Source organism: Bos javanicus, chromosome 9, assembly GCF_032452875.1.
Source record: "Bos javanicus breed banteng chromosome 9, ARS-OSU_banteng_1.0, whole genome shotgun sequence".
In the NCBI taxonomy this organism is placed as follows: Eukaryota; Metazoa; Chordata; class Mammalia; order Artiodactyla; family Bovidae; genus Bos; species Bos javanicus.
Window position 1 is genome coordinate 54,345,237 of NC_083876.1, and position 12,478 is coordinate 54,357,714.

The 12,478-nt window shown below is 38.5% G+C and overlaps 1 protein-coding gene across 2 annotated transcripts in view; it reads right to left on the reverse strand.

Moving 5' to 3' along the window:
• MANEA (mannosidase endo-alpha) overlaps positions 1-11,820 on the reverse strand; it is an 81,307-nt gene extending 69,487 nt beyond the window's left edge. The window contains exons 1-2 of one of the 2 annotated variants that reach the window (XM_061427793.1): positions 11,677-11,820; positions 2,717-3,295 (exon numbers count right to left, since the gene is read on the reverse strand). In XM_061427793.1, coding sequence (XP_061283777.1) covers positions 2,717-3,257 — 541 coding nt within the window. In that variant the 5' untranslated portion in view covers positions 3,258-3,295; positions 11,677-11,820. Of the gene's footprint in view, positions 1-2,716; positions 3,296-11,453; positions 11,609-11,676 lie in introns of those variants that run through there. The other variant, XM_061427792.1, reaches the window with a different exon arrangement.
• Between the last annotated feature and the right edge of the window lie 658 nt (positions 11,821-12,478).

Genomic DNA, 12,478 nt, shown 5'->3' on the forward strand with positions numbered 1-12,478 from the left:
CTGCCTTTTCTAAACCAGCTAGAACATCAGGAAGTTCACGGTTCACATATTGCTGAAGCCAGGCTTGGAGAATTTTGAGCATTACTTTACTAGCGTGTGAGATGAGTGCAATTGTGCGGCAGTTTGAGCATTCTTTGGCATTGCCTTTCTTTGGGATTGGAATGAAAACTGACCTTTTCCAGTCCTGTGGCCACTGCTGAGTTTTCCAAATTTGCTGGCATATTGAGTGCTGCACTTTCACAGCATCATCTTTCAGCATTTGAAATAGCTCAACTGGAATTCCATCACCTCTACTAGCTTTGTTCGTAGTGATGCTTCCTAAGGCCCACTTGACTTCACATTCCAGGATGTCTGGCTATAGGTCAGTGACCATCATGATTATCTTGGTCATGAAGATCTTTTATGTACAGTTCTTCTGTGTATCTTCTATGTACATATCTTCTTAGTATCTTCTGCTTATGGTTAGGTCAATACCATTTCTGTCCTTTATCAAGCCCATCTTTGCATGAAATGTTCTCTTGGTATCTCTAATTTTCTTGAAGAGATCTCTAGTCTTTCCCATTCTGTTGTTTTCCTCTATTTCTTTGCATTGATTGCTGAGGAAGGCTTTCTTATCTCTTCTTGCTATTCTTTGGATCTCTGCATTCAGATGCTTATATCTTTTCTTTTCTCCTTTGCTTTTCGCTTCTCTTCTTTTCACAGCTATTTGTAAGGCCTCCCCAGACAGCCATTTTGCTTTTTTGCATTTCTTTCAATGGGAATGTTCTTGATCCCTGTCTCCTGTACAATGTCACGAACCCCCGTCCATAGTTCATCAGGCACTCTATCTATCAGATCTAGTCCCTTAAATCTATTTCTCACTTCCACTGTATAATCATAAGGGATTTGATTTAGCCCATACCTGAATGGTCTAGTGGTTTTCCCTACTTTCTTCAATTTCAGTCTGAATTTGGCAATTAGGAGTTCATGATCTGAGCCACAGTCAGCTCCTGGTCTTGTTTTTGTTGACTGTATAGAGCTTCTCCATCTTTGGCTGCAAAGAATATAATCAATCTGATTTTGGTGTTGACCATCTGGTGATGTCCATGTGTAGAGTCTTCTCTTGTGTTGTTGGAAGAGGGTGTTTGCTATGACCAGTGCATTCTATTGGCAAAACTCTATTAGCCTTTGCCCTGCTTCATTCCGTATTCCAAGGCCAAAGTTGCCTGGTACTCCAGGTGTTTCTTGACTTCCTACTTTTGCATTCCAGTCTCCTATAATGAAAAGGACATCTTTTTTCGGTGTTAGTTCTAAAAGGTCTTGTAGGTCTTCATAGAACTCTTCAATTTCAGCTTCTTCAGCGTTATTGGTTGGGGCATAGACTTGGATTACTGTGATATTGAATGTTTTGCCTTGGAAACGAACAGAGATCATTCTGTCGTTTTTGAGATTGCATCCAAGTACTGCATTTCAAACTCTTTTGTTGACCATGATGGCTACTCCATTTCTTCTGAGGGATTCCTGCCTGCAGTAGTAGATATAATGGTCATCTGAGTAAAATTCACCCATTCCAGTCCATTTTAGTTTGCTGATTCCTAGAATGTCGATGTTCATTCTTGCCATCTCTTGCTTGACCACTTCCAATTTGCCTTGATTCATGGACCTGACATTCCAGGTTCCTATGCAATATTGCTCTTTACAGCATCGGACCTTGCTTCTATCACCAGTCACGTCCACAACTGGGTATTGTTTTTGCTTTGGCTCCATCCCTTCATTCTTTCTGGAGTTATTTCTCCACTGATCTCCAGTAGCATACTGGGTACCTACTGACTTGGGGAGTTCCTCTTTCAGTATCCTATCATTTTGCCTTTTCATGGGGTTCTCAAGGCAAGAATACTGAAGTGGTTTGCCATTCCCTTCTCCAGTGGACCACATTCTGTCAGACCTCTCCACCGTGACCCACCCGTTTTGGGTGGCCCCACAGGCATGGCTTAGTTTCAATGAGTTAGACAAGGCTGTGGTCCTAGTGTGATTAGATTGACTAGTTTTCTTTGAGTATGGTTTCAGTGTGTCTGCCCTCTGATGCCCTCTTGCAACACCTACCATCTTACTTGGGTTTCTCTTACCTTGGACATGGATACACACAAATAATTAATGATTCTATTTTTATTTAATAGTAAAACATTTACAACAACTACTCTATATGATACATAGTTTCCTTGAATGTAGGGAGAGCTGAATAGCAGACAAAAATTTGGGGGCTATAGAATATTTTACTTCATAATTGGGACGATATCTACACAAATGTATAACATAAAGTGAGAGAATTCATTGTATCTTATGTCAATCATAATTTAATAAAATTCACAGAGTATTAAATTAGAAATCAATAAAAATAATACACCCAGAAATTTTAGTGTTAACATGTTATAACAACAGTTTAATCTAGAGTTTGTAAGTTTAAAATTATAAACTTATAACGCGAGACTAATTAATAATTTCTGACCCCATGGACTATAGTCCGCCAGGCTCCTCTGTCCATGGGATTTTCCTAGCAAGAATACTGGTGTGGGTTGCCATTTCCTTCTCAGGGTATCTTTCCAACCCAGGGATCAAACCCCTGTCTCGTGCATTGCAGGCAAAATGTTTGCCACTGAGCCAGCAGGTAAGGTCAATTAGTAATTAATGTTCTACAAAAATTTACTTATATATGCACATACATATCTAAAATACTTACCAATTGAAGCTGAGTACATTTGTTTCATGTGAGTTTCAATGACAGAAGGATCCCGAGAGCTGTAACTTCCCAACTCAGGATAAAACCTGGAGCCAATGTCATCAGGGGGGTTGTGCTTCCCTTTGGGATATTTCTTGGTTATCTGAGGGTCCCAGTGTGAGAGAACTGGATGGTTCCAATGTATATATTTACCGTCAAATTGTGGATTTCCATACCAACTGTAATAAAATACATGTAAGTAATAATTCAGAGGTGGCGGTTCTTCTGGATGAGGTTCAGAGGCTACGGAAGCTTTCACAGTGATTTCCTCAGATTTTAAGTTCTTGATGTTTGTTTCACTGCTGATTTTGTCACTCTTTTGGGAATCAAAAACTTTCGTCAAATGAGTTTGTTGCCAGATTTCTGGAAGAAGGTCAAGTCCAAAAGGATCTCCAAAAGCTGCTTTATTTGGTCTCAGCATTTTTAAACCCATCATCAGAGAGAAAATAAATAGAATAAAAAGTGACAAAATGAAGCAAGTCCTTCTTCGAAATTTTGCCATGATGTCATCCTTTAAACTCCAAAATGGTAAATGTTTAGCTGTAATGTATTGAAAAACAACTATTAGTAAGTGGTATTAATAATATTTTCCAATATATTCAAAAGGAAAACTAAAATTCATAAAGTTTGTTACACTGAAAAATTTTAAAGAGTATTATGATGTTAATTATATAATCAAATATTAATAGCTATAGAAAGAATCTATACATAATTAGACTGAATAGCAGTATTTATTTGGAAATATCACAATTACATTTTTGTCAGATAAAGATTTTAAGCATGTTTTTTAAAAAGTAAATATATTCTTCATCCTTTAGACAGATTTTACATATACTGATATAGAAAAGAAACATTCCACTCAGAGACTAAAATTTTCTAAATATAAAATAAAAACTTCAGATATAAAAAGGAAATATTTAGGAATATATAAAAAGCCTAGTCATTCAACAAACTTATTATTTGACTGCCTCAATTATAATCACCTTTTTTTCCCCACCCCATTTCACCAACTCAAGTGTTATACTCAATTTTGATCTTGTCTCTCATCTCGCATTATGGAATAAATTACACACATCAGAATTTTATGTCCCATGTGTTCCTTAAACATTTTAAAAATGTTCCTCCTTTTGTCTCTCTATGGTTCAGTCTGAATATCTTCTTCTGAACTATCTTCAATTTCCTGACTCTTCAGTGGCAACTAATTTCAGTTATAAATTTAGTCTTAAAATTTTCATTTAATTCTTCTCAAAGATAGCAGTTTTCTGCTAAAATTTCCTATTCCTTGAATTTTGTAATACCATTTATTTAAAGTCTACCTCTAATAACCTGAATTTGAATCTTAGGATTCTGTTTCTACTGCCTGTTTGGTTTTTCCTCTTAATATCCAGACAGTAACTATTTTTTTATAGGCTAAATTATTATTTTTACTAAATGCTATACATAGAATATGAAAAGTTTCAGAGATAATGTGAGGCTCTACATGACATCTTCCTTCAAAGAAAGCTTATTTTTATTTCTTGAAGACTTTTAGGGTAGAGGAAGATTATCTTAGTATAATCACATTGGAAGGGCTGGTGCTGAAACTGAAGCTCCAATACTTTGGACACGTGATGCAAACAGCTAACTCATTCGAAAAGACTACGATGCTGGCAAAGACTGAGGTCAAGAGAAGGGGGCAACAGAGGATGAGACGGTTGGATGGCACCACTAACTCAAAGAGACATGAGTTTGAGCAAACTGAGGGAGATAGTGAAGAACAGGGAAGCCTAGTGTGCTATAGTTCATGGGGTCACAAAAAGTTGGACACAACTTAGTGACTGAACAACAGCAATCACAGATGGAAATCTTCAAAACTGGGTTTGCTGCTGCTGCTGCTGCTGCTAAGTCGCTTCAGTCGTGTCCAACTCCATGTGACCCCATAGACGGCAGCCCACCAGGCTCCTCTGTCCATGGGATTTTCCAGGCAAGAACACGGGAGTGGGTTGCCATTTCCTCCTTCAACGCATGAAAGTGAAAAGTGAAAGTGAAGTCGCTCAGTCGTGTCCAACTCTTAGCGACCCCATGGACTGCAGCCTACCAGGCTCCTCTGTCCATGGGATTTTTCAGGCAAGAGTACTGGAGTGGGGTGCCATTGCCTTCTCCAAAACTGGGTTTAAGCCCTTGCAAATATTTGGTGTATTTCTGATTCATCTTTACTCCATTATACTTACAGGTTCTGAAATCAGAGTCACAAGTATTTACCAAGATTCTTCCTCTAGGATGGGCTTTAGAAGGGCCCTGAATTCCAATTTTGGTCCCCAAAGAGCCATGAAACTACCGAAAGCTCTGTTCATTTTCTCAGCTGCCATTTTTGCCTTATATTCCCAGCTTCTCTGATGCTACTTTGAAGCAGAGGTTTTAAATAATGCCCCTATTTCCCACCTTAATCTCTCAAAGAATAATGTAAGTTGTAGGGTTCAGAATCATTCAAATATTCATATAATCCCACCTGAATTCGCTTATATCTTTAGTGTAATAAAAGACTCAAAATTCAGATGCAATAAATAAAAAACAATTAACTACGTAAATTTTTAAATATATATATCAAAAAACACTACAAAATAAAGTGAACAGACAACTGACAATCTTAATGAAAATATTTGAAAGATCTTCTGTATCATTCAATATTAGAAAAATGTAAATTAAAACCACACAAATGTAAGATTTCTTATCTATGAGGTTGGCAAAAAATAAAAAGCATGAAACTACATCCTGTTGGCAAGAACACTGAGAAAATAATCACTCTTATGCGTTGATAGTGAATGAAATCTGTACAACCTTTTTTGGAATTTGGCAGTATATAACAAAATTACACATCCATTTTCCTTTGGTTCAAGAATCCTACTTCACAGAATTTACCTTGAAAATCCACAACCAATAAGTAAGTACATAAGTTAATATGCAGCATTGTTTGTAAAATACTGAGTATTCAGAAAAAATGAGGAAGAGCTCTGAGATGAAAGAAAGTGATTCTGTGGCTATACTGCTAAGTGAAAAAAAGCAAAATGACAATAAGAAAAAATAGATTTTCCCAAGTGAGCAAAAGAAACAGAAAAACAAGAATCTAATAAGGTTGATTATCTATAGAGGGTAAAAAGAAACTGAAAAATATGGGGTGATTAAAACAGGGTAGAAGTGTGGATAATGAAAGTAACTGAGTATAACTTTTTATATAGGTTTGACATTTTAAGTTATGTTACATTTCACATACTCAAAACAAACAAAATATATTAAAGGTTAAATTCCAGTTAATAAGTAAATTTTTTTATGCTATGATGAAGGTTAGCAATTCTTAAAATATTTAATGTGCATTGTAAAAATAAGCAATATAAGCCAGAAAATGGGGCTCAGGTTGTTTACTGACAAAAAAAAAAAAAAAAGAAAAAAGTGTTACAAACACAGAAAGTAGGAGGCTAAAATGAAACTTGTGTTGTCAGACTGCAATTGGCAGTATCAATATGGATGCATGGCTTTTAAAAGATAAACAAATTCATGTGTAGGGGTGGGTAAATGGGTGTGTACATATACAAATACATGCACATTATTTCCTACTTCTGTCCACTGAGAGTCTAGAACCGAAGAAATCCTTGCAGCAATAAACCCATCTGATGCCAAGATTTTGAATTTTATATACCCTTCTCTACTTAATAGAACCAGGTTGATTTCAAGAATGTGGCTAAGAAAGTACAAGATGAGCTTGGAACAACTTGTAAAGGAAAATCAGCCTGAAATGAAAACCAGTATGGCCTGAAAATCAGGAATTATTCAAAAAACGTAGAGATATGTTCATAGGACACAGTAAAGAGGCAACTACTGACTAAATCTGGGATGCTTTCAACATCAAAATTATGAATAAGAATAATAAATTACAGACATAAAATAAGACTTTATGAATCTATACTGATATTTTTAAAATGTGAAAATAAATGGAATAAAAAAGACATAATCAAATACCAATTCATAAATTTAGATGGAATAATGGAATCAGACTATCACCACTTGGCTACTACTGTATTAAGCAAGAATCATTAACGGATATTAATGAGGGGTTCAAAGAAATAGGGTTTATGAGAAACAGGATATCTACATATTGGCAGAGTATCCCTCCCCCAAAAAATATACCAAATTAACTACAAAGGGAGATATATACAGCCACTTAACAGTGCAGATGCAGAACCTAGCAGACATCACCTCACACAAGTGATCAAAATTAACTTTACCAGCTGATTTGAATAAATAGATTAACATGAGTCTATAGAGTGAATGCCCTAAGAAAAACATACAATCATTGCTGCAGTATTTCTGTCAACATTAATCTGGATCTAATCATGAAGAAACGGCAGACAATATATTAAGATACTCTCATACACATATAGGAGAAGGCAATGGCACCCCACTCCAGTGCTCTTGTTTGGAAAATACCATGGACAGAGGAGCCTGGAAGGCTGCAGTCCATGGGGTCGCTGAGGGTCGGACACGACTGAGCGACTTCACTTTCACTTTTCACTTTTATGCATTGGAGAAGGAAATGACAACCCACTCCAGTGTTCTTGCCTGGAGAATCCCAGGGACGGAGGAGCCTGGTGGGTTGCCATCTATAGGGTGGCACAGAGTTGGACACGACTGAAGTGACTTAGCAGTAGCAGTAGCAGCATACACATGTATGTATACATATATGCATATGTACACATATTACATACAATGTGTATGTAAAATTATATACAATGTAATATATGAGTGTGTGTGTCTGTGTCACAATAAAGCAAATGTTTACAGCAAAATATTACCATTTGGTGAATCTACAGGAAAAATATACAGAGATTTTCAAGTTGTTTATTTTTTGAAACTTTTAAGTCTAAAATCATTTAAGAACAGGTAAGAAAGGAAAACAGCTATCACCAGCAAACTGCAGGACTCCAGGGATTTAACATTCCTTTGTATGGAATGTGACAGTCTGACCTGCCTCTATGATTTGTTGTCCTAAAATTTCAAAGTTGACAAGACAAAAACAAATCCTTCCCTTTACTTAAAGAAACTGAGAATTACTGACAAGTCATTAAGTAGGAAAAAAAAATATGGATTTAATAGGAGCTCAACTATATTAAGGAGACAGAGAGGAAAGAAGTACACTTAAACAAGCATAATGACTACCTGTGGGTAATCATTTACTTACTGATATTTTCTTATGTTGTCTTCTAAAGTTAGAACATAATATTTCATAAGGAAGAAATATTTATATGGAATAGGTATTTTAATAGGCTCCCTCCTTTACCTATAAATCTATTTCTCTTTTCCTTTCATATTATTTCCAATAAGTCTAATCTACCTAAATAAAGACAGGCCTCCTGTGCTTAAAATTTGGACTCTGCGGTTCAAATTCTAGCTGGGCTTTTTTTAGCCATTTCACCTATATAAGTGACTTGAAAATTTCCCTTCCTTTCTCATCTTTACAATGAGTTATTACCTCACTCAAAGGATTTTTATGAGGATGAAATAAGTTAATATTAAAAAATCCTTGGAATCATTTCTGGCTTTGTTATTAAAGATAGGTGTCTGGCAAGCAATCAATTAACACACAGTTTACTCTCTCTAAATACCTACTCTCCATATGGCTAATTTCTGGACTGCTACACTAATCCATCAAGACAAAGCTAAACTGTTGCCTCTTCTTGATACTTCTCCCAATGATTCCAAACTGAAAAATACTCACTTTCTCATATAGTCTATTATGACACTATTATCTACTTTTTAAATTGGCATTTATCTATTGCACCATGCTATTTAATGCATTATACATCCTACTAGATTGTTCCATAAGATCCAAAAATGGAGTCCTTATCTTTACACTATAGTAGAACCCAATATATCTTATATTTAGTCAATGACCATTAAATGTTCAACTTTAAAAATTTAATTTCTGGCCCTTTTGTTTTTGACATTGGTATCTATTGAGGCAGTATGTGTACAAACAGGTTCTGCAGACTATACATATAGTTGACATGCCCAGTCCATACTGAACATATTATATAGGAAGAATCATAGCTAAATAGATAGATCCAATAATTTTTAAAATCCATTTTATTAAAAATTATTGTGTCCAAATTAGCAAAACAATGAAACTTGAGATGCCTAACACGGTCTAATGATCTTTAGTAGAAAAACTGTGGTGGGACTACTTAATTGGTTTCAACACAAAAAAGTTCCAGAAGTCACCTCAGAGGAAAAAAGTTCCAAGTTAATTACAGATGTATAGATTTCCAAAGGAGTAACCTACTCAATACTCAGGGTATTGGATAAGAGAAAAATCTAGTGTCTTCAAAGGGCACATGATAAAATAACACACAGAAGTAATACATTTGTTCTTTTGAAACTCTACGGCTTCTACTTTTGCTTTTTGTGATTTGGAGGTCTTTCAATCTTTGAAATGATGACTTTAACTTGTAGGTCTAGCGAGATATAAGAGATCCAGAATCAGTATGATACTATGATTTCAAAAAGGATTACCTCCCATCCTGCTATGCAGAAAGCCCCCAAAAACCTCATTTTTTAATTTTTATTATTATGTTATACAGACTTCTGATTGCTTTCTTTTTCTAGCTGTTTTCCTAACATTATTTTCTAAGAAACCATTGAAGAGAAATATAACTAATTCTAGTTTTTGACTGTGGTGTTGGAGAAGACTCTTGAGAGTTCCTTAGACTGCAAGGAGATCAAAGCAGTCAATTCTAAAGGAAATCAGCCCTGAATATTAATTGGAAGGACTGATGCTGAAGCTCCAATACTTTGGCGACCTGATGCAAAGAACGGATTCATTGGAAAAAACCCTGATGCTGGGACAGATTGAAGACAGGAGGAGAAGGGGACGACAGAGGATGAGATTGTTGAATGGTATCACCGACTCGATGGACATGAGCTTGAGCAAGCTCAGGGGATGGTGATGTACAGTGAAGCCTGGCGTGCTGCAGTCCATGGGGTCGCAAAGAGTCAGACACGAATGAGCAACTGAACTGAACTAAATTGCCAATAGAGCAGTTGCCAACTTTTTCCCAGTACCTGGGCTAACAAATCGGAGAAGGCGATGGCACCCCACTCCAGGACTCTTGCCTGAAAAATCCCATGGACGGAGGAGCCTGGTAGGCTGCAGTCCATAGGGTCACTAGGAGTCGGACACGACTGAGCAACTTCACTTTCACTTTTCACTTTCATGCATTGGAGAAGGATATGGCAACCCACTCCAGTGTTCTTGCCTGGAGAATCCCAGGGATGGCAGAGCCTGGTGGGCTGCCGTCTATGGGGTCGAATAGAGTCGGACACGACTGAAGCGACTTAGCAGCAGCAGCAACAGGGCTAACAAATGGCCAAGTAACCTGTGGTTAAGCAGTGAGCAAAGAGCAGAGAAATACAGTTCTAGAACTCAAGCTCCTCCTGTTATCACACCTTCCTACATTTTAGACAAAGCAAGCTTAGAGAATACACCACCATAAATTTTGTGACAGATGAAACCTGCTGACATGTGATTATGTTTTTGCTTACAGTCGATTATCTGTTATTTCCTACTCATAAACTGTAGTCCAAAATAAATCTGAAGAAAGTTTATTTTCTTACATACTCAATACTCATCGTGTGACTGACAGCAACAGCTCTGGTAATGTTTTATGCATAGAACCTAGAAATCTGCAAGATTCCCTACACAACACTATTTTTTTAAGGTTTACATATAGTTCAATATGAATGGAGCAACATACTGTCATGAAAATGATGTGCAATCGTGTGACTTAATATTACCAATATCTAGATTTTATTTTGTATTTTTCTTTCAACTATTGTCTAAATTTGGTTGTTGTTGTTTAGTTGCTAAACATGTCTGACTCTTTGCGACTCCATGAATTGTATGTAGCCCACTCCTCTGTCCATGGGATTTCCCAAGCAAGAATCCTAGAGTGAGTTGCCATTCCCTTCTCCACGGGATCTTCCCAACCCAGGGATCAAACCAGGATCTCTTGCACTGCAGGTGGATTCTTTACCACTGAGACACCCAGGAAGCTCCTGTCTTAATACTTTAACATAACCAACTCATTCCAGGCTTACGTGCCTTTTTCTGAAGTCATATAATTAACATTATCTTCCCTTGTTTTATTTTTTTAAAGTACTGCCACATTTTTCCTTAACTCATATCTGCAGGGTCTCTAACTGTTGAAACAGAAACCAACAATCCTAACTGCCTAAATTTTCATTGGTTCCTCTGGAAAACAGGAAAAGATACTATTCCAGCAGAGTTGCATCCTTCGATTTAGCAAACGGTAACAGGCTAATATGACAGTCCCAAACGTGGAACAGGTGAATGGAAATGGCATCTATGCGTTGGCCTCTCCACCCTCGCTCTCCTCTCCCTACGCCTCGGCGTCCGGAGACCGGAGCCTGCCACTTTCCTGCAGCCCAAGCCAGGTAGGCCTCGACCTTCCCACTTGCCCCTGAGGCACAAGGCCGAGTTTGGGGACAAAAGGATAAGGCGCTGAAAGGCTTTTCATTTACTCCTAAAATTCCCAACTTCCTGGGGAGGGAAAAATACCGAGGCGACAAGAGGTTCCGCTGCAAAACAGTGGCGGAGACGAGGCCGACAGGCCCGGGATAAAGTAGAATAGAAGACAACAAAACTAACCCTAACAAAATTAGGTATAAGAGCAACGGAGTGGGGTTCCCGAGTTCCTGAGGCTCGCAGCGAGACGCAGCCCGCCGCGGCCGGCGCAGGGTGTTGGGGCGCAGGGTCAAAGGCCATCTGCAGGCGAGCAGATTGGCTGGCGGGTAAGAGCGCAGGCGCTGAGGGTGGCCCCAGTGCCGGCCACGACTGAGCCAGCTGGGCCCAGAAATCTCCAGCTACTCACCAGGGTCCGGGAATCCGGATCAGCCAGCGGAGACGTTGAAGCTGAGAGCAGAGGTAGCCCGCTGCTGCCCGGCAGTGAGCCTGAGCAGCCCCGCCTCCCGAAGGGCGCGCGCACAGTGTACTGGAAGACCCTAGGGGCGGGGCCAGAGTGGGGTGGGGCTCGCTGAGTGGGCGGGGCTCTGGTTTTCCGGCACAGGTCCCTCTGGAGTGTAAGGGATGGAAAGGGGTGTAGATGCATGCAGGGAGAGATTTTTCAGAGTTGAGTTAAAGCTGGACTCCCCCCGCCCCCTTTCCCCAACTAGAGAAACCCATTCCTTAGAAACTGGTGTTCTAAGGTTCTGCTGGAAAGCTTTGAAAGTGAAAGTGAAAGCCGTTCAGTGGTGTCCGTCTCTTTGTGAATTCTCCAGGCCAGAATACTGGAGTGGGTAGCTTTTCCTTTCTCCAGGGGATCTTCCCAACCCAGGGATTGAACCCTGGGTTGCAGGCGGATTCTTTACCAGCTGAGCCTCAAGGGAAGCAGAGGTATCCAAAAGTTCCTTTTAACTGGATTACATTGGCAGTTTTCAAACATTGTAAATTAGAGAACATCTTGCCCTCCAAAAAATAGATATAGATCTCTCTCTCTATATATGAAACTTTACTTGGAAGCTAAAAGACAGAAATGACACTTATTATTTGCAAACAGATTGCGTAAAATCACGTATTGGAATACTTTTAGAAATAATTGAGAACAATGAGGCAGCTGTGAAGAAAAAGAACTTTTGAAATAGCGGTTACAACTGAAGGTTTTCACCTTACGTCAG